General features: G+C 35.7%; 1 protein-coding gene across 3 annotated transcripts in view; it reads right to left on the bottom strand.

Annotated features, from left to right (window-relative positions):
• LOC585408 overlaps positions 1–23951 on the bottom strand; it is a 61641-nt gene that overhangs the window by 25365 nt on the left and 12325 nt on the right. For all 3 annotated transcript variants that reach the window (XM_030980585.1, XM_030980586.1, XM_030980587.1), the window contains exons 5-7: positions 14375–14519; positions 10513–10649; positions 2698–2890 (exon numbers count right to left, since the gene is read on the bottom strand). In XM_030980585.1, coding sequence (XP_030836445.1) covers positions 2698–2890; positions 10513–10649; positions 14375–14519 — 475 coding nt within the window. The remainder of the gene's footprint in view (positions 1–2697; positions 2891–10512; positions 10650–14374; positions 14520–23951) is intronic.

Genomic DNA, 23951 nt, shown 5'->3' with positions numbered 1-23951 from the left:
TGTGCCACATTGTATTTATTATGGGATAGATTTACCAAGGCTTCAAGATTATAGACGGTTTCAAACACAAGACTTGGATCTATACAAGTATTTATAGGGTTGTCATGGAGCTAATCAAGACTGTAAATCTGTATTTTTAGAAAGCCATTGTGCTGCACAAAGCAATCCTCTCAATCTGTGCCTATCGTTTTGTATAGAAAAATGCATGTGTGGCAAAAGGTCGACTGTGCAGAATAGCAAAGAAAGCAACCAACTTGCATACATTTCCTACATAACATTTGCAGATCTGAATAGAGATATCATATCAACTTGTATGACTTCAATTTAACTTTAACCAATGCCCCCAAACAAAGCATGTGCTATAATAAGCCAGGATAAAAGCGCACTATAAGACAATGCAAAAACAGGCAATTAAAAAAAAGATCGCACATACTTAATAACGCATTAAATGCAATACAAAACAACAAATCATCACTTTAAGCGATTCTATCAAAACCTCACAGAAACTGAAACAATTAATAAATTCAATTTAACACCATGCTGTCTGCCAAGGGCAAAAAGGGCATCTAGCTTTCATCTAAAATATGAAACTAATAAGGTGGCTCACATTTCGTTAAACAAATATTGATACATCTTGTAAAAATTTCAGAATATCTATTTTCATATTTCCAGCAATTTCATACTGGGTTATAGTGACCCTGGTATTAATCTTGAAACCTATTGAAACTAAAATACAAACTGAAGAAGGAAGTAGTTGGTTTAGGACAAAGCTTTACAACTTTCATGATATTAAAGGTACTAATTATTATTATAACATGATTGTTAAAATAGCTGAACTGCTTTTCATGTTTCCCAAGAAATATAAGAATATTACGAAGAATGAAAGTAGGAAAGAGTTATGTCAATTTTAAATTAAAAGGAAAATTTTATTCAAACATTATGAATAGAATCAAAGAAATCATAACTAGATAAATAATTTCAAATGAATGCCATGAAATTGTTCAATCCAAATAATCTAGCATTCCATAACATATTTTGTATGGATGATATTTCAAATAATCTTGCATTCCATAACATTCTTTTACTGATATCTTGAATAGTTTTGCATTCTATAACATCTTCTTCAATGATATTAAAAATAATTTTTCTTTCCATAACTGTCTTCTGATACTTGAACAACCATATGCAATGTAGAAAGCTAAATATGTCATGTAGATTTTTTTTCTTTGAATCAACATAAAAAGGCAGAAAGATGATTTAAACCAAATCGATGTTTTGGCATAAATTTCATTAAAATTGTTATAATCCTTCAGGTGTTTTGAATCATGACACTTTCCATCCATGTGGCATGTGTGGTAACTTCACATCTGTTTTGCAAGTTCTTCTTCCTCATTTCCTTTGACTATGCCAAACATAATTTACCTCCAGTCTTTTGTAATCCTCAAAGATTGTGAAACATGCCTACGAGGGTTTCCATTCTGGAAAATGGGGCCCTTTTTTTCCCTTTTCCCATACCGTATGTTACACGTTAGCTACGTGTATTATTAACAAATGATATTTTTTCAATAGCATTGAAATTCTAATGGGCTCAAATTTGAATATGGTTTCAATTTTTTGTTTTATAAGCAACTTTAGAAAAAGAAATGCAACTCTGATCAATAATCTTTGATGCAGTTCTGATAAAATCATACCATAACCTTAGAATTCTCAATGAAGGAGGTATGTTCTTGAAATTGAGGTAAATTTCTAAATATTTTCTGTTAATTTATAGACAAAGAGCCACAGTGAACATTCTTGAGGAATAACGACTGATGAAATCAACCTTCAGTGGGTTATGGAGTTTCTAGATTAGCATAATTTATCAATGTCTAGAAGATAAGATTCTGAGATTCCCAGTGTATATGTATCTCTATGAATGTGTGCAGAATGTAATAAATGATAAGAAACATTCTCAGACATACATGACGTTAGCATTATTTGAACCGATAAATCCGTAAAGTAACATATATGACAGATTCGTCACTTCATAATAACGCTGATGATGTGTAGATAGCAGGGTATGATTGATGAAACTTCTAAAGTAAAATAGGATGATAAATCAACCACTTTTGACATGATGGAATCTTCCAAAGAATTGCTTTATTTTCAAACACAGGTAATACATGCTAGGCCTAACACATGCCCCCCCCCCCCCACAAAAAAAGTCTACCTTTGTATTGACATATTATGGCTTATCCCAAACAATGTCAGAAACTATTTGCTTGAAGCCCATCAACCCATATTTCTTTTTTAAATCAATTATTTGGTTGCTTCCCTCCCCCTCACTCGTAGGTAGAGTACTTCCTCTAGATCTAAAGCCAACACCATTTGAAGTTCTTGTACCATGTCACCTCCATCAGGTAAGGTACATCCATATCTAGTAAAGCCTTGTTCCTCTCGTTTGCCGCCAGTTTGTACTTCCTAACTAACCCCCTACCCCCTGGAATAAGACTTTTTGACTCAAGACAAAGCTCTTGGAGTTCCTGTACCATATCAACTCACCTCCATTAGGTAGAGTATGTCCGTTTCATGGAGTTGTTTCCAAATTGCTTTGTCCACAATTCCCCACATGGTTGCCCTTCTTTACTTATTCTTACCCCGTAAAAACCATGACACTAGATATTCATCCGTACGAGTCTAAGTACCATATTGACTCACCTCCATTAGGAAGGGTACATCCGTTTCGTGGAGACGTTTTCGATGTGTGTTGGCCGCGGCCAGACATAGTAAGTACTCGTTTCTCATGTGCGCTGCCCTTCGGTCACATGTCGTTCTCCTGGACATCAGCTTTGCTGTCGTCTTCTCCAGGGAAGACCGTGACTGGAAGAACTTGACCGAACCTTTGGTCAATCTATGGTAAGGGCAAATAAAAAAGAAGAAATAAAATAGTTATGCATAAAAACCTTTGTTCACTAATAATTTTAATTAATATTTAAATTACTATGGCATCAAGACCAAAAAGCAAGACCAAAATACACATATATTGGTCTCTCATAAAAAAAACATAGGAGAGGGCTGATGAATGCTTACATATACCTGAAACTTGCAGTCAATACTTCTCACCCTCTCAGCACACACCTAGCACATTTGTTACGACTCTCTCTTTGAGATCCTCGCATGCAATCTGACTCGATCTCTCTATGCTAATCTCCTAATGCCTTGGCTTTCTATTCCATCCGAAATTCCACTCATTCACCACACAAACAAAGAAAAAAAACACCCTTTTTTAAAGAACCCTAGTTTAATAATGGACTTGGGCCTAATTACTACCAGTACCCAATTCCATTGGTAGCTAAATGGCTTTGCCCAAAACCCATCCACTTGCCTAAATCTCTTGGTAACAACCACATTCACCTACACAATCTATGATCTATGGTGGACATTTTTTAAAGAGAGAAATAAAAATATAAAATTGAAAATAAATGCTAATGAACCTTTGTCAAACCTATATATTAGTGATGAAATGAAGAGGAAAACAGGTATAAGAATCTGTATGGAAGGGGGAAATGAAAAAGGGGGAAATGAAAAAGGGGGAAATGAAAAAGGGGGAAATGAAAAAGGGGGAAATGAAAAAGGAGCAAAGAAATGCAAAATTGCAAATGTATACTGTATGAAACCATAAGGACGAAACAATCTAAATAGAGCATCTCAACATGTGCCAGCGTTGTATAACAACATGTACACACAGGATATTAAAATGATCACCAGGGGAATTAACATTAAGCCACTTACAAATACATTTTAACCAGAACCACATGTCACATTAGGATTTCTTCAGTGATGGATATTTCACAAGAAATTGTTTATGTTGTGTTTTTGAGAGAACTGCAATCAAAATTGAAACTTAATATTGTTTGTCTCAAATCATATTCTTTTACACACAGTTAACTCCTTTCTGTTTTGGAACAGAAGGCATATCATTTTCTAAATATCAAGGATGTGGTGTTTCAAATATGTTCTATCCATCCCTTACATGTACATTTCAACAATTTTTTAGCTTAATCCTTTCTATTCAGAGGGTTGTACATATCCCATATGGATATTTAAGCATTGAATAATATGTTGAACTGTAAGCTAAGAAAGATAATCAACAGTCTTTTTCAAGACTATACCAAACAGTCCTTTTCAGGACTACAAACCCTCAAGAAAGATTACTGAGAGTCCTTTTCAGGACTCCTCAATCCTCCCTCTCTCTCACATGGTGCACCCGCAAGCCTACTGTATAAAATGTTGGAAGTGGAATACATTTTTAAAAACTGTTCAAATTAACAATGAAACAAAACACTTTACATAAGTAGAAATTTACTTCAAATATTTCATTTTTTCAAGTTCAATAGCATGCAAGCACAGAAAAAGTTGAACACAGTCTATATGCATTGTTTTCCATAAATAGCCGTTGTTTACCAGTTCTGAATTTCAAAGAAAAACAAATCCTCCACTTCCCTAAAACAATACTTTGTGAAACAAATCTCCATTGTCAATCAGTTCTAAAAGATTGAGGCCAGAACTAGAGCCAAAACCTTGAATTGGATGAGTCTCCGGGCTATGACTCTACATTTCTCTGACTAAATTTTTCCAACTCTGGCTAAATTTCTGATATCAGTGACTATTAAAAAGATCTAAATATAGTTGTTTGCTTCATGAAAAACAAACCTTGAGAAAAGTCCCAGATGATGTTTTTAAAATCCTTATTTATGAATAAAATTGTCCAAAGGCACAAATATTTTGACTTTTACCAATAACACTGTTAGCCATAAAATGTTATGTGCTCAATTTAGATAAAATATCAAGTAAATGTGTCCTGTGAATGCTTTATGTTTGTAAACATTTCCTGTTATTGATTGTGCATTTAATCTTCATATAAAAATATAAAAGCAAACAATTTCATAGTTTCTAAGATTATGCTCTTTTAGTATGTTCAGAGTAAAATTTGCCTTCCGTTTTTGTTAAACTTGGTGATTGAAGAACATTTGTTGGCCAAACAAAAAACAAAGTGCTTTCGGTTGATGTTGCTTCGATTCTCATTTAATATGCAAACAAGATAATGTGCTTTTTTGAGAATATTTCCACCGATTTGATTCCATATATGCAAAGGAAGGATAAGTCGCTACATCTTCGCATAGATCATAGACATACCGGTACCTACAGTTGTGTCAATTGTGTATAGTTGAACAATGAACACTCAATAAATCTTTCGCTCAGTTTGGTTTCCCTTGAACAAGATTAATGGATCGACACATCTACAATCAGATCACTGACTTGCTTCTGTCAATTACGCCTGACTGAACTTTGATGATACATTTGAATTCCTCCCACCTGAAAATCTACTCCCTGCTAATCCAAGTTTTAGTTCACAACTTCACACCTGTACTCCAAGTAAAGATTCAACTGTAGGCCCTGAAGCATTGTCTTAACACCTTCTTAATGTACATCCCAGTCTAATTGCTTGTTGTGAAAAGTGTGGATGTTGAATTTGGCCAATCTTTATCTACATGTATGTCACTTGTAAGTGTGTGGGTGATGTGATTCCGAGCAACTGTCATGACTGTTGATCAACTTCTTTGTTTTTATACTTTACTTTTTGCACATCAATTGCACACTCTCCCTCTCTGTCCCTATCTGATGCTGGGCAACACTATATTTGGTGAGGCCTATAAAAGATGTTCTAGATACAACCCCGCCCCCTCCCCCTTTATCTTCCTCTCTCTCCCTCTCCCCCTCTTTCTCTCTCTCTCTCTCTCTCTCTCTCTCTCTCTCTCTCTCCCCTCTCTCTTTCTCATCCCCTTGCACCAAGCAGCAAACTTTGAGTGCACTTGCATCCTACCATCCCCTCCTGCTCCTAGTAGCACAGTGCAGGTTGCCTAATGGCTGTCAATTAGCGAAAACGGCCTAAAAATAGCTACCTGTACATCTAGGCCATCACTACCATCATGCTGTGAACAGATGACGGCCTTGCATCAACCCATTAATCTTGACTACATGTTATACATGATTGTACAATATCTTCCTTTTAGATCGAGTGCTAAAAACTCCTCTCTCAAACTGCATGCACTCAGTTTGAGAGTACAGCAGGGTTTTTTCTAGAGGAGAAAACATCTGACAAATCTTATGCATTGTCTACCAATGGACTTCTACATATGCACATACATTTCAGCCTTCAAGAATCGAAGTCCAAGTAAGTCTATATGCAAAATCAAAAAGTTCCTTGAATATGAAATCTTTATATTTTATTCTTCCCATTATCTGTTAACTATTCATTACCATAAAATTAAAATGCAAATCATTGACACCTAATAAGCGTAATTTCTGAGATTTTGAGTTTTTGACCTTGACATCATTGACCTAAATTTGTAAAGCCTGGCACATGTTATCATCCATACAGGATACACTGCTGACATCTAGGGATCCTGTTTCCCTATCAGGGTCAATACCAGACTAACAAGAGAGTCAAACAGAATCTTTAGCCCCCTTCAGGGCATCACGGTTCATACATAGGGGCATTTTGACAACAAACTAATCAGAGAGTCAAATCGAATGCCAGCCACCATTCCAGGATATAGTTTCTGAAATTGAGGGATCCTTAGCCCCTATCAGGGCATCACGGTTCATCACGGTTCATACGTAGGGACATTTTCACAACAAACTAATCGAATGCCAGCCACCATTCCAGGATATACCGTAGTTCTGAAATTGAGGGATCTTGCGCCCCTATCAGGGCATCACGGTTCATACATATGGGCATTTTGACAACAAACTAATCAGAGAGTCAAATCGAATGCCAGCCACCATTCCAGGATATAGTTTCTGAAATTGAGGGATCCTTAGCCCCTATCAGGGCATCACGGTTCATACGTAGGGACATTTTCACAACAAACTAATCAGAGAGTCAAATCGAATGCCAGCCACCATTCCAGGATATAGTTTTGAAATTGAGGGATCCTGTGCCCCTACCAGGGTTCATTCATGGGGGCATTTCCACACCGGAGAGTCAAACAGAGTGCCATTCACCATACTAGGATAGCAAGTAAACATGACACCCACGGGCCAGTTTCTTGAAACTGTCATGAGTCTAAAGTTATAGATATTCCATTGAAACACTAGTTTCATAACATGATTTGTGGTTCTAAGGTTGTCCATAAATTCAGACTTACCAGTAATGCCAGTTTAAGAAACAGAGTACTATCCATACCAGATACACTGTGGACATCTAGGGGCCAGTTTCTCTGAACTGTCGTAAGTCTAACTTCATGGATATCCCATTACACATGTGCTATGGTAACTGCTATTCCAACAAAACATGTTTCCATGGGATGTCCATGACCTTCTGTAGACTAATGAAAATTTCAAGGTCCTGGATCCATGTTTCCTGATCCCCTATCATTGTACACAGGGGCATTTCCACACCAGAGGGGCAGGGGCGTCAACTTCCTTCCCCCTCCCCCTTTACAGGAAAATCAAAAGCATGGATGTTTGGGTCTCATGACGAGAAAACATAGGGGAAAGGGGCTGGCCTCGATCTCTAGGGGTACCATTGTACATACTCAACATGCATGGTGTGATATGTGGGTTGTGATGTTCATTGTTGTAATCAGAAACCAAACTTTGTGAGAGACTATCTATATTTAGTTTTAAAGAATTGAGAACACAGGAGGTACCTTAATATTCACCTGATCAGAAATTACCAGGTGTACATAGAGCAAAGTTTAGAATTGTCTTTATCAGGCAAACTTCAAACAAAGAGATTATCATTTATAGAGTTTTTAAATTTGTTTTGTGTGTGTCTTTATGAATCATACTCAAAGGAAATACAATAATCACTGAGACAATTGACTGTTTAGAGGATTTTATGATTTATCATTGGTTTATGCTGACTATAACAATTTGAAGTCCCCAAAATGTTAAAACTGTCAACATCAATATCAATTCAAGTTTGGGAGATATTACTAAGCACACAACATTGAAATGAATCCTAATTTCTCCAATGCACACAAAAGGTCTGCTCTTTTTTTATATGAAATAACAAATTGTATGGTTCCACAAAAAAACAATAGCCCCTTCCTCCTGTTTTTCATGTAATTTCCGCTGTTTGTATTGCCTCATGGCATGATTCACAGTTTATAAAATTCTATGTTCGTTTATGAGTTTGAATTCGGTACAAGCAAACTGTACTTTAATATGGAGCCTCCTTATATAATCTATTTTATCCAGACATGACTAGGAGTTCTCCTATTCCTAGATGACAGCTCTGTACAGGTGGAAAGATATTCTATCGTTTTCCAGCGAATGCCCAGAGGGACGTAACTGAACTTTCAGAGGCAACATCATCGGTAACATCTTGTTCTAAATATATGTATGTTTACCCCTCTCGTGAAGAGTGGTGTTGAAAGATGGGTAAAAGATGCCCTCTCCTACAGGTACCTACCTCAACATTCTCCAGGGTACCAACAGGTGTGACATATGATTGTGTTATCAACATCACATGCCAACTTATGTAAAACCAGAAACATTCACGAATGGTATCTACTGTAAAAGTTTGAATCTAAATACTGAGAAAAAAAATTACCATGAAGATGACTCATTTTTGCAAAATTTTACATAAAAGTCATTATTTACAATATATTCCAATTGATGGGGAACTAACCTGCTATGTTTTGATAACTAAAAAATGAATTCAATCTTGTTAATAGATATGGCAACATCATGAATAACAAATGCAGAAATTGATGCAGCAAACATTCTACAATTACATGTACTTTTAATGGGGTAGGTCACCTCATTTGTTGTATTGTATAATACTTGTGTTTGCATTTGTAACATTGAATTATCTAAAATGATTGTGAATGTTTTTGTCAGTATTTGACCGTGAATCTAAATTATCAATATCCGGCAATAGACAGCAACCTTCACTATTAAATGGCTGACCACAAGTCAGAAAATCCATGGGCTATAGAAAGCAATAAATCCATTTGTACTTTCGACATGTTTATTTGTTTCCCCCTCGATTTATTTTCTCCATCAAACCAGGCAGCATGATATTGATCAGTCACCCAAGTTACAGCATGAATGATAAAACCAGTTTCGGTTTCATGTTATGGACTTCTAATGGGTCTGAACCAATAATACAAGCCCAATTTGTATGAAATTATAGGTAATATAGTCACATGGTCATTGATTTGGTGAACACAATTTTTTTGCTTGGTGCATATTGGTAGTCAAACTGAAACCAAACTGAGGATTACTTAATCTTTGAAAGTTGAAAAACAATGTATAAGTACATGTCTGTACTGATAGACACATTTGTTGATTGTCTTCACTGTCCTCCTTTTTTAATTCTAATTTGCTTTGTCTTAAGATTTATCGAAGCAAGCAATTTCAAAATAGTTACATTAGAAAAGGATAACATCCACGAGCTATTACATAAACAATTACATAACTTTTTCATGAGAAACATAACACACTTAAATGGTTTCTTCCTCACCCCTGCCCCATCCTAACCGTTCCATTCGGTTTATTATGCGCTCAATAAATCTATATTTATTATTATTATTATTATTATTATGCGTCCCTCACCTTGCTACATATTGAACAGGATGTTTATTCTAGAAATATTTTCTTACTTATTTTCTGCCTCTGCTGCTTTGCCTCTGGCATCCTGCGCTATCTTCTCTGCATCAGCGTAGTTCTATCTCACTCTCCCCCCCCCCCCCCCCATTCCCTTCCCCTTCTAACACTGCACCTGACATTAAACATGATATTCATTCTGGAATATTTTTTTCACCTATTTTCCGCTTCTGCTGCTTTGCCTCTAGCATCCTGCACTATCTTCTCTGCATCAGTATATATTTCTTAATCGCTCCCCCTCCCCCCCCCCCCCCCGATTCCCTGCTTATTCCCTACCCTTCTAACACTGCACATGATATTATACATGATATTCATTCTGGAATATTTTTGTCACCTACTCTCCGCTTCTGCTGCTTTGCCTCTGGCATCCTGCTCTATCTTCTCTGCATCAGCATAGCTCTTTCTCACCACCCCCCCTCCCCCATTACCTGCCTTAATGAATGTTCCCTTCTCCTTCTAACACAGCACCTGACTTTAAACATGATATTCATTCTGGAATATATTTTCTCACCTGTTTTCCGCTTCTGCTGCTTTGCCTCTGGCATCTTGTGCTATCTTCTCTGCATCAGCATACATGTAGCTCTTCCCCTCCCCCCCCCCCCTCTCCCTCATTCCCTTCCCCTCCTTACACTGCACCTGACATTAAACATGATATTCATTCTGGAATATATTTTCTCACCTATTTTCCCCTTCTGCTGCTTTGCCTCTAGCATCCGGCGCTATCTTCTCTGCATCAGCATAGCTCTTTCTCTCCCCCCCCCCCCCCATTCCCTTCATAATTCCCATCCCCTCCTAACACTACACCTGACATTATTAAAAACATGATATTCATTCTGGAATATATTTTCTCACCTGTTTTCCGCTTCTGCTGCTTTGCCTCTGGCATCCTGTGCTATCTTCTCTGCATCAGCATAGTTCTTTCTCGCTTTGATCAGCTCTCTGACGCTGGCTTGGACCTCTTCATGCCATGCATTTGTAAGATCTCCACACTGCAAAGGGAAAATAATGGTGTTATCTGTATATTGAATTTATGTACCAATCATTATCATCATCATCATCATATAGTCATCGTCATCATCATCATCATTGTAACTTTTATCTTAATTTCACCTACTTTTAGCCTGTAATAGACATTTCCCCGTTGATCATCCATATTTTGATATATTTTTAATTTATTCTATCTATTGCAACTTTGTATTTTACCTATTATTGTTATTGAATATCTATACCTTTACTGCACTGTAATGATAATAGGTTGTTTTGTATGTATTTTATCAGATTGTGTAAAGAATGAAATAGAAAAATGAACTATTATTATTATCATTATCATCATCATCATCATCATAACTATTATTCAAAATAAATTTTGCAGATGATAAAGAATGAACCTGGGCCTTACTAGAATTGAAGTTTCTGCTTTTATTTTGTTTTAGGACATGTACTACATTGTAAATCTACTGGTCTTTTTAGATTGCATTCACATGGCATAACAGGTACATGTATGTGTACAGTTTTCAACCTTTCTCACAATTTGATTCTGAGGTGAGGTGCAACAAGTAGCCTCGTTTCCAGGCAAAAGTGGTGCCCCTTCCTCTTTTCCTTTTCCCATTCAATTCACCTGATTGTGTCTCTACCTCAATACAAAGACAACACCAACCTCCTCAATAAATGTAACTTGAAGAAAAAAAATGTGTATGTTTCAGAGGATAGGAAAAACAACTCAAAATTGAATCTTAAAAAGAGATTTTCAAATAAAGTGTTTTAAAGGATGGGGAAAACCTAATTTTCCTGGAAGCTATTACTTTATTAACTGTTCCATAAAATGACGGATCTTTAGATGGCAAAGCAAACAGTGCTGCCACGCTGGTCACATCATGTCTATTTATAGAACACTCAACTTCTGCATTATGTTAATGATTCCTGGCAATCAATGCAGCTGCCATTTGATCAGTAGCTTGTATTGCATGGGAAGAAGGTTGTATTTTGTCCTACCCTTTTGTTGTCTTAAAGTGAAACCTGTATATAAAGACCACTCAAGGGAGACTAGAAAAGCAGTCTTTAGAGGCAGGTGCTCTTTATGTACTGGTTCATTTAGTTCACATTTCAATGGGAAAACAAGAGAAAACAGAAAGTGTGGTTTTTAAAGACAAATGGGCTTTCTATATAGATGGTTGCTAAAGCAGGTTTCAATGTATGTTTTGTCAACCTTCAGTTTTAAATAAGTCAATCCATATTCATTCTTTTCATGTGTTACAGAGGTTTTTTTGTTTTTTTAATTAAACAAAAATGCTTCATACAGCCTGTAGCTAATTTCACGTTCAATTTCCAATTATTTGATTAAAAACTACAATTGGTGATGTATTCAATGCCCTTTAATTTAGAGAGGTTCAATGGCATTTTAAGTAGAAGGACAGTAATAATAATAGCCAATTACTAAAAAGGTTGTCTCATACATTTATTTATCAAGTGCTACAAATATGCCTTAATATTCTTCTCCCTTGTTATATAAAGCAAGATCAGAGTCCTTAATTGAAAAATGAAGCTCTGTATATGTTTAAAAATGCACAGATCTTTCTCGAGTGCACATTACCTGTAATTACCTGCAGTTAGGTAAAAAGAAAAGAAGCCCATATCTAACTACTGTATTTTTAACACTTTTAGATGAATTCAAGAGGAATCAACTTCCATATCCAAATGTTACTTTATTACAGTAAAATGCATATTAATGCAATACATTGAAACCTTTTCTAGAAACCACCTGTTTAGAGAGGCCACTTGTTGAAAAAACACATTTTATGTTTCCCTTGAACGTTTCTTATTGAAATATGTACAAAAATGAATCTGTATAACCTGTATATAAAGATCACCTTCATATAAAGATCACTTTTGTATTCCTTGATCAGTCTTCATATACAGGTTTCACTATAAAAGGATTTATAATGAATACTGGAAATTTCCTGTAATTCATTTCATCTTTCCACAAAGTTATTTTAAGCCTGATGATCAAATTATTCCAATCACATGAATACAATATAATCACGTCCTCTGGAAAAAATTTCCACATGTAACTCCAAAATTTCAGTGTCCTAAAAATAGATGGCTGTAATAATTCTTTATTGGACAAAGTGCATGGTCCACATACAGTAGTACATTGCACTATTTGTATTTAAACTGAGATAGATATATGTTTTCCTTTTCAAAAAGTAAACACTAAACCCACGTGCCAACATGATTACAGGTGATAATTGGTTTACATAGCAATGGTCACACACAATACATCATAAAACTAAGGAGCAGTTGACTAATATGAAGTTGCTGATGTTTTCTTTTGCTTTATTATTTGTTCTTGTATGTAGGTTTGCAGTTTGCATTGAAATTTCGTCCACACTTCAGTTTCAAATGTATGGAAAAAAATAGTTCTGACTATATATAGGAGTTCACACATTTGCAGCATATATAAAGTCAAAAATATGATTTTATTTATTGATATTTTGAATCAAACATAATAAATGTTTTCAGATAAAGATCTATACTTTCCCTTTTATACTTTGAATAGAAATACTCAACTTAACTAAACTTACTCTTTGTAAAGTAATGGCAATAACTGAGTCAAAACAGTTCAGGGTAATTTCAAAATGAGGGTAATTTCAAAATGATGGAAATTAAATTCTCATGATTCATGGAATCAAACAAGAGTTACACTAAATGATCTGGAATACACAGAGATGGTATATTCCCAATGATTTCAGTATGAAATGTAGAAAGGTGAGTAATGAGCAAAAGAAATATTGACCTATATTATATCCATGCACATGTTAGTGTAATGATGACACACTTACATAATAACCTTAGTTGTACTTTTCAATAAATGTGATTTTCAGCACATTATCATCATCGGTGTGTTCTTATTTTGCCCATTCAAACAACCTATCTTCTCTATGACAAACAATTCAACATCAATTTAAGTCAATTTTCTCTCAAAGTCAACTCCATAACCATCACTCAACGTAATTGTAAAACTATATAAATGCTGATTCTGTTTCCGTAATGAAATGAAGAGGATATTTTGCCTGGGCAGCAATTCAATTTCCACAATATGACTCACTTGGGATAGCCAGGGAGATCTTTTAAAAGTTCAGTTGGGAGAGTGATTCCTCAGGGACAGAGGGGGAAAGGAAAGGGAAATCCCCTCACTTGATGTCATTGATTACATCACCCTTGTACTTATACACCGATTCGCTTGTTTGGCTGGAAAGATAGATACCTGCTGAGAGATGATGGTGCACACAATGTGTGCGTTGGGGAGTGTGCATGCATTTCTTGGGATGTTATTTAGCGAAATGGCAAGTAAATACTTATGTATGAGCTCAGAAATCAAACATTTTCACGTAGGGGTCCTACTTTACATACACAAAGTTATCTAGTTTGTACCATCTACATACTCTATTTGCTCTCTCTGAATTGTATTAGCTATTTTGTTAATCACAACCTCCATCACCAAGTTCGATTCATTTTATGCAACCTCCTCTAATATCACCATCACCATCACCATCACCATCACCATCACCATCACCATCACCATCACCATCACCATCACCATCACCATCACCATCACCATCACCATCACCATCACCATCACCATCACCATCACCACCACCACCACCACCACCACCATCATCACTTCTTACTTCTCTTCCTCTTTCTCCTCACTTACCTTTTTCAGTGTGTTTGTTCTTGTGTTCTTCTGTATCTTGATGGTATCGATGATCTGTGTACTGATTGATTCTGAGGCTGTCAATCTTACTCTCCCTATCTTCTCCGTCTCGTCCAGCAGTGCCTTCCATACTTGTAGCACAGTTCTAGATGTCGCAGAAAAGAAGGGGAAAAATGGTACAAATATCAATTAAGATTGCCAATCAATTGCCAGTCATAGATCAATCGTTAAATCATCTATTTGGAACCATAATAGCATTAACTCATATAATGTAACACAGTTCATGAGTTAATGCTATTCTGGCTCCAAACAGAATTGGATGAAATGCCATCTGTGTACCTCTAATGAACTTGAGCACCACGCTTCTACAAGTGCCACTAGCGCTACTACATCTTGTCTAGAGGTATTGCTTGATAAACTATTGTACTTTAGCTAAATTTTAAGCACTGCCAGCTTAAAATATCCTGACTACTGTACATGCAGGTTTACTGATACAACAGAAAATACTCACCGAATAAACCAGTTTGTAATTAGTACAAATGACTCCAAATCTACAGATCTTTTAGACACAGAGTAGTCCTACTTTGTGCATTTCAGAATTACCACTGCCAAACTTGTGGATGTGCTTCATGAATACTTTTTGTTTGCCCTCTTGAGAAGAATATTTCCACCTGAAAAACATTACTTTCATGAGCACTTATCTAGTGTTCCTCTTGGTGGGTTTTACAATTTGGGTAAAAATTACCTTTATCTGCCCATGCGCAGGGTGTATCTTTGAACTGGCTCATTAGCAAAAGCACTACCATGAAGTGGATTTTTATAGACCCGCCTACAAAATGTCTCTTAATTAACAGGTTTCTTTCCACAACCCCTCTTTACTGATACGATCAATTCAATTCACCTGCTGTGCATAATGTCATGTCTTTAAATGGAATCCATGTTGCATGCATGAGGCTGATTCGCTTTTGTTATATCTTCTACATTGCTGCATACATTATGTGTTGTTGGGAAGGACAAGCCATAATGTTTGTTCTACCTAGCAACGACGACGAATGTATGCAATTTGCATTTCGACTATTGAAGTACAATTATTCGTAACAGGTGAATGAAATGAGGCAGTAGGCACCTAACAAAGATTTGTGCACTCAGTTTGATTACATTACGAAAATGGTCTACCGGTAGAGGAAATGAGATTCCATACACTTGGGCTACAATACAACTAACTTCAATAAGCCTTATCAAAATGTATTCAAATTCATACTAGTTTTCTAGCAAGAAGCCATTACATTGACCTGTTACATGTAAGTGCAAAATGCATACAGCTTTAATAGAAGGGCAAACCCTGCCTAACAACATGTCATGTATGCTATTGGTATTCAGACTATTGAAATACAATTATATGTAACAGGTGATTGAAATAACTAAGCACTTAACAAAGATGTTTACAATAAATTTGACTGCATAACAGAAATGACCAATTAAACTGTAATACATGTAGGCCACTGTTGGAATGTTGTCAAAATTATGATGACACTCTGTCATTTTGGCAACAGCCTATCAGGCTCATGCAAAAGCTATAGTATTTAAAGTGATTCCATTTATCCAGATTCAATATGCATAGCAAGTGAATTATTAAACAGGGGTTCTGGGAACAAAAATGCATAATAATAGGCCATTTTCATAATGTAATCAAATTTAATGTGCAAGTCTTTTTTTAAAGTGCCCAGTTGCAAATTAATCCATTCACCTGTTATAAATAATTATATTTAATAGTCAGAATGGTAATTGCATACATTCCAGGTTGTGAGGTAGACAAGCCTTGATGTTTGTCCTACCTAGCAACAATTACTGTACGCAATTCACATTCTGACTATTGAAATATAATTATTTGTAACAGGAGAATGAAACAATTTATAATAAGCCACTTAAATATGGCACCTACATGTAAACATGGCACTAAACAAATATTTTTGCATTGAATTTGATTTCATAACAAAAATGGTCTAATGAAGTACACTAGTAATCTATTCAAATGCAATACAGAAACGGTATATTTTTACATTACAACCCTCAGTTTTTTAAGATATTGGCCTTTTCCAAGAAAGTTGACATTTGCTTTACAAGTTTACAATTACATACATGTACAGTACACATATTTGGACAAATTAACAAAGTGTAATTTTTAAATTTCAGAATCTATTCTGAAAAAAATGTCAAGACAATGGGCATTTCTGTGTGAATCATGTAATAACACCTAGGTATTGAAGGACCTTATCCTGTACGAGGCATAAATTCAAATAAATTCCTATTTATTCCTGTCTGTACCATCAAAATGACAAAATATATGTGTGCGGTGGTTATTTTACCTGACTGCTAAGAAAGCATAAATGCTTGTTAGTAAGCGACCAGGCCTATGTGTACTGACTGTACATTGTTCTTGCTGTACATGTAGGCTATAATTAACCAACCATGGAAATATGACCACAGGCACGGGTCCACAAGAGAAGGGGGAAGCTAATTATAGAAGAAAAGGAAGACCCTTGTAGACATAGAGGAAGAGAGAAAGGGTAGCTAAGTTCAAGAAAACATTGTGTTGAATCGATAAAGTGCAAAGAACTGCCTTTATACTGTAAGTCAAAATTGCAGAGTGGAAAGACTATTTTTCAAAAAGAAATATCATAGAGAACTTCCATATGAAAGTGTTAATGCTGACAGGCAAGTCCAGGTTATTTGGTCTTTTAATTTCTTATACGCTACCCAGGAATATGGAATATTGTCAATTTGTTTATAGTACACATCAGAAAGTATTCAATTTGAACAATAGCTTTAACATACCGGTAGGCCTATTCTAAACTCTTTGGTAACATATGAGGAGGAAATACAAAGTTTGGCCTATTAAAACTTGCCCCTCTATAGAGTCACCTTTTGATCAAGTCAACTTATTTTTAAGGCAGATTATATAAATAGATTATTCACAAGTAAAGAATGATTTCAAGGGGAACTAAACCTGTTTACAAGTAGGTCGATTGGAAGGAATAATACCCTAAATGAAACACAGTTACAAAACGACACAACTCATTAAAACAATTGAAAGAATAAAAAAAAACAAGGGAAGAAAAAGAAGAAGAAAAACTGCCTATTTTGTTCGTTTCATGTATCTTAATCATACAAACATTATGAAAAGCATTTAACCTACATGTGTGTAATTTTTAATCACTAAACCCTCAGCACACGCAGGGTGAATTAAATACAAACTTACACCTGTTAATTTACACAAAATTAATAACCAACTACTTTTGGTCTAGCCTTCAAAGAAAAATGAATAATTAATGCTACCAAGCAATTACTGAGGAATCGACACAAACATGGGTGCCTCTCATTAAATTTCCTGCCAAATCTCTTGGGTAGGAAAATAGACGATGGTTAGCAATTTGATCACTATCGGTTCAATTACTAAGAGACTTCTTATATACACTGTGCACCCCCGCTGTAACATGCCTACAATGAGCTTGTACATTGTACTTGTTGATAATTGTTTTGTAGTTGTCAAGAATATTTTCACAGTTGTAAAGAGTGTTCCAATAAAAACCAATCTTAAATGTTCAAAAACTTTAGAGAGGACATTTTTTGGAGGGGTTTCTTATACTGTGCACTCCTGCAAACACATGATGTCTGTAATGGTTTTGTAATTGTTGATAATTGTTTTGTAGTTGTGAAGAATAATTGCAGTTGTATAGGGTGTTTCAATAAAAAAAAGGGAACTAAAATTTACACGAACATTATAGGGGAAAGACACTGTTTACCAGCAACAACTAAAAAAGATAATCATGTGAAAGCATAATTAATGCTTTTTAAGAGGATACATTAGAATAATTCCTTTGTCACGCATCGTTCAGCACCATGCAATGTCTCAACAGTTAAGGGCAAAAAAATACATTCAATTAACCTCCTAATACATGTATGTCTGTCCACATTAATTGGTGTTTAATGAGTCATTAAACCCTTCCAGCTCTTAGCAGCCAAAGTTTTACAAACTTTAGTTTAGATACTTTTAATTATGTCTGTCTTGTCATAATTGTCTCAAGTGGCTACCCGAGATTCCATCAGGATTCCATACCCAAGAATCGGGATGGATGTCTTGAAAATTCTTCTGGCAAGTTGCCCACCTAACCAACGCTCAGACTTTTTTTGTCATTACCTGGATGTAATGTAGTTCGAGTAAATGCACATTTCATTCTGAAGTATTAATAATGCACATAACAAGACACAGTACATGTTCATCAGTGTCTTTCAGCCTGAAGGTCCAGAGTTCAAGACCGAATCAACAGGCCATTGCCTTTAGTTAAATGAAATGAAATAAAATGAAAAAACATGAGGTTTAGGTTCACCAGGACCCTTGCGGCACAAAGCCCTGGTTAAAATGCGCTGCATGCGTTAGTACTGAAGTGAGGAGAGTCATGTGAGCAAATATTTTGGATCAAACCAAAATTTGCGTTTACACTGCAAAAATCTGTGAAACTTCGGTAGTTGCTATGCAACTACTGGCGAAACTCTGGAATGTGAGAAAATTCTTTGGTTGCAGTGTAAATGCATCTACTTTAAAGGGATCTGGTAACTTTGTCTCAGATTCTGAAAATAAATTTAGCTCATGCTGCAAATGATAATTTTAAACCTTTAGGTCAGTCAGGAACCACAAGACTTTTACAAGCCGATCACCTGTCTGATTATCAAGATATTTATGATTAGAATTACAAAATTTGAAAAACGTTTGCCAAACTGTTTTCATAACACTACAGTCTATTGGGAAAAACGAGTACCGGTATGGTAAAACCGGTCAGTCAAAGATTTTTACTTTTTTGAGGCACTTCTTGATCATATTGACGCGCATTTTTTTTTAGGGCTTCAATACTACACCATATCACAGACACTGATTACATGTAGGGCCGTGTATCTCAGATTTAACATTGTTCAACGATCCCTTTAACTTTAGTTCTTCGTTCCAGCTGCATCTTTTTTGCGTCCCCCAAAAGTTTTGGTAAGCTACCAGAGTCTTAATTTTTCTCTATAGATTGATCCCTATATCCCTCCTCACACCAGGAGTCCCACCGAAACAAGGATAGCGAGATGAGTAATCGTCCTCGTCTGCTAAACATCTCACTCATCTCATTTCATCTTTTGCATACCCTCCAGGATATTGGTGCTATCTCTGGAACAGATCTTCATTTTAGACTTCGCTTGAGATGTGCACAATCTAAATGCCTCTGGAAATGTGTGTGAATTAAAAGTGAAACAACTACTAAACCACCTTCACTCTTGAACCCCCCCCCCCCCTTCACCTTCACTCTCCACCCCCACCCCCACCCCCTCCCTCTATCTGAAGGGTTTTAATAGGTGCAGTATAGAAAATGTTTTCATTGGAGATCTTTTGGATTTTGCTTCTTTTTTTAAAAGTTAATAGGAGGAATTTTATGATTTAATTTCTATTTCCACAAATCTTTTTGAGATTTCCAGAGCTAAATTACTTTCTTCTTTGTTTTTCTTCTTCTCCTTTTCACTGGGGCAGACACATGAAAGGAGTTCACAATTTAGGGTAGTAATATTTCTAAAGTTTTGATATTCATTCTCATTTCTCAGTTTAAAAAAAGATCTATAGTCACACTCTTCCCGGCCTTATACTCATTATTACACGTTAAAGGTAAAGACCAGTATTGGAAACGCCCCAATTTCAAAAAATGAAATGGAAGCTCTCATTACCATTCATGTGAAAGAATATGTTTTAACTAATACATGATGATAAAAAATTTGCCGGGAAACCGCCTACTAATTCATATATTTGGTAAATTTGTTTCTCTCATGGTCTGTGAGAGATATAGGGTAGTCCCATATATATATCTTTCTGTGTATAGTGCTTGTAACTTTACGAAGAATGGGCCAAATTTCTTATCATTTTGATGATTCCAGAACCTTGCAGATGCTAGATGCTAGATGATCAAACTTTTCTGATCGATTCCACAACGTTTCTTTCACAATGCAATCGCATGACGATAACTGGTCTTTACCTTTAAAGAAAACCTGGAAAGGCTAAATGAAGTTAGCAAGAGTCTTTCCCTTGAGATCCCATAAATTCAAATGAAACAATATAATCGACAACCCAATAATAACAATCTAAATTGTGTTTAAAAAAACACACATTTACATTGCCATGGAGATCCACCATACATGTGCATGTAGACAGATCTTTAAAAGAGACATTCTTGCATGTTCCAAAAGGTTAGATTTGTTTGTAAAAAAGAGAGAAGACTTCAGACAGAAAAGTTCAAGAAGGCCTGCTGAAAGCTGGAAAAACATGACTTTCTATTCAGGATGACTCATATCCATATAACTGTCAAACTCTTATTGAGACAACTGCATGTTGCCGAAGCCATAAGCATAGAAATTGACAGTCAACTTGACAGTCAACTTGGCAACTTGTCTTCCAAAGGCTACAGCCATGGCAAGTATCCAGAATATAGATATATAGAGAGAGAGAGAGAGAGAGAGAGAGAGAGAGAGAGAGAGAGAGAGAGAGTGGTAGAGAGATAGCGGGGGACAGGTGGAGAAAGAGGGGAGAGAGAGAGAGAGAGAGAGAGAGAAGGGAGAAAAAGAGGCAGGCAGGAGAAAAAGAGGCAGGCAGGTAGAGAAAGAGAGTGGGAGAGTAAGAGAGAAAAAGGAAGAAAAAGGCTTTATAAGGAGAGAAAAGGAGAGTAGTAAATTGGGGGAAAACTTGTTAAACTTTAGTTGCTATTAACTTTAAGGAATAAATAACCACTACCCCTCAAATGGAATTTTCTTACATGTAGATAACAAATAAATCACTTGCCTCATGATGCACCTGAATCTGTAAGGTTCTGTAATTTGTTATTGATTTTTTTTTTTGGGGGGGAGGGGGTGCTTGCTTTGGACACATAATTAGATGAAATAAATGGCCTTGAATTTGGGCAAACATCATTTTGTCGCTGTTTTCACGAAGTGACGGTAGTAAAAAAAAATTGCATTCACTTTGCGTGCCGATTTTCCTCACTACCGTCACTTCGTGAAAACAAGGACGATTTGTCATGGCTCTCTCCATATTTGAAAAGTTTGAGGGCACTCTCTTTTATGATTTTTATCGTGAAGGTGAAAATGCTTCAGGACAGTAAATCCCAGGGCAGCATAAAATCTTGGTATTTCAATCAGAACTTCTCTAATCCTCTCATGAACCCTGGTTTCTTAATTGTGATTGGAACTTCAAGGGAAAGCCGAGTAATGGTACAGGTGGGGGGAGTTCCTGATGAGCATTCTCTTTACTTTTCGTGTCAGCTGAGAGAAACTTCCATGTGAATGACGATACATTTTAGCTTGGTTGGTCTTATGACGATCCACATTTCACATTTTAATGCAATTTTTAATTATAGTGATGGATTTATTTCAGAGAGCATACCTGTCAGTAAAAGTTTATCTTTAATAATTATTTGGCATTAAAATTATGAGAAAACTAACAAAAAATTGCTACAATTCATACTTTATAGATAGAAAAAATTCACATTCTTACCTTGTTGTGTGCATGTGAGTTGAGATAACTACACCTTAGCTCAATTTCAATAAATTCAATTGCTCACAACTATGCTACAGGTTTATCAGTTAACTTTCTTGTCAGTTTTAAAAAATGAGTGTAATTTCATTTGATTCAGTAATAATCTACCTTTATCAGAACTCCCTTTGAACTGTAATGTGTGTTGAAAATGAGGATAGCTGATGGGAATTAAGTGCTTCACAAGTACTATAATAGAACTATGTGAAGTACTGTGAAATCCAATTGTGGGATTTGATTACTGTTTAATGAGCCGTTACTTTGATACATTCACTCAAATGTGTCTATTATGCGTGAACCTTTATGAACCACAAAAATTTGTAGATTGTAAAACATTTGAACAAATCGCAAACATGATACTACCCATTACTTTTAAACAAAATGAAAAGTGCATCCAAAAACAAGTTTTTCAGGCAGCCAAACACAAATTGTTGAACTTCAAAATTGATAAAAATCTTTTGTGTCTTTTTTCTCTTTTCCCTATCATTTTTTATTATTATTTAATTGTTTTTATTTGTCTTTTTTTCTTCAACTTATTCTGTCATTTGCTAGAAATTCAAAATTGATCAAATCAATCATGTCTTTTTTTCTCTTTATCTTATTCATTTTTGGTTATTATAATTGTTTCTTTTTGTCTATTTTTATTATCATTCTTTCATCAAACATAAAATTGGTTAGATTCCTGGATAACTAGGCTCTCATATTTGACAATATCATCATGCAACATACATGTATCTCATGTACACAGTATATGCTAATGAACATGAGTGTACAAAAGTCAGAACATGCCCTCCCATTATAGTTACATTCCTGACATCATCACATCTCTGAGATTATTGGCTTAAACCATCCTTAAATACATAGAGGCTTATTCATGTAGAAGATATCCAAGATAGTCATCTCTCAGTGATTAATGCAGGCTTTTTTAATCTGAGCTGATTGTAATCATCCACATAGCATGCACCCAAAAATAAAGACTCTTACAAAGCAACAGGATATTATCAGAGAGGTGTCACCTTTTCATGAAACAAACATGAAGTAAAACCGGAACTATTATCTTTGAAAATATATTTCCTTACCCAAACAATAGGATGATCAAGCCACTCCAGCAACTGTTGTCAGACAGTGGCTTTTCACTTCCAAAGTCATTACAGGTATTGTTTTGTGGTTTAAACAGTTGGGTTTTAATATAGAAAAATTGTCTGGAAATACCTTCTATTACTTTTAAACATCACGTTCCTCTTAAAATAGAACGAGTAGTTTCATGAAGTAGCAAGTTATCGTCTCTCTCCCCTCCTCTCTCTCTCTCTCTCTCTCTCTCTCTCTCTCTCTCTCTCTCTCTCTCTCTCTTCATACTGTAAGTCTGTGAAATATAATCTTACATGATTTCCTTGAACAGAGAAGATAAATGTGGTAGTTTTTCCTTCAAATGAGGTGCAGTGGTGGTACAGGGATTCCTACACATACTAATGTATCTCAATTCACTCAAGCAATAGTAAATTTCCCTACATAAGATTTCCTATTCCACTCTTGCTTCATATTTAAAACCCATTCATAGTTTTGGCCTAATTGTAAAAGCATATTTTTACAAAATCAAATGTACAAGTATTATGTAAAGTCATAAATATACAAGTGACTCGTTATTTTGTAGACATTATGAAGGCAAAATCCAGAACCTCATATTTCAGTAAGTTGTTGAATACCCTTTCAAAAATTCAAAGACTTTTTGTATTAGAGATAATTAAGCCTTCATTATGTCATTAGAATGGTAATGACTTGGGATTCCAAGGCAGTTCAAACTATTTGTGGATGCACACTCTGAAAGCTTAGCATGGGATTAACATGGCCTCCATATACCATTGATCGGACATACATGTGTAGCTCCAGCAACATTTGCTCAGGGCTTTCTCTCCTTATAGATTCAGGGTTAGCAGTAGGCAGCTGGCAGTAGGGTTGCAATTTGCTTTC

This window comes from Strongylocentrotus purpuratus, unplaced genomic scaffold (assembly GCF_000002235.5).
Source record: "Strongylocentrotus purpuratus isolate Spur 01 unplaced genomic scaffold, Spur_5.0 spur5_scaffold_11, whole genome shotgun sequence".
NCBI classification, from domain to species: domain Eukaryota; kingdom Metazoa; phylum Echinodermata; class Echinoidea; order Camarodonta; family Strongylocentrotidae; genus Strongylocentrotus; species Strongylocentrotus purpuratus.
This window is presented reverse-complemented; position numbering and strand designations above follow the sequence as displayed.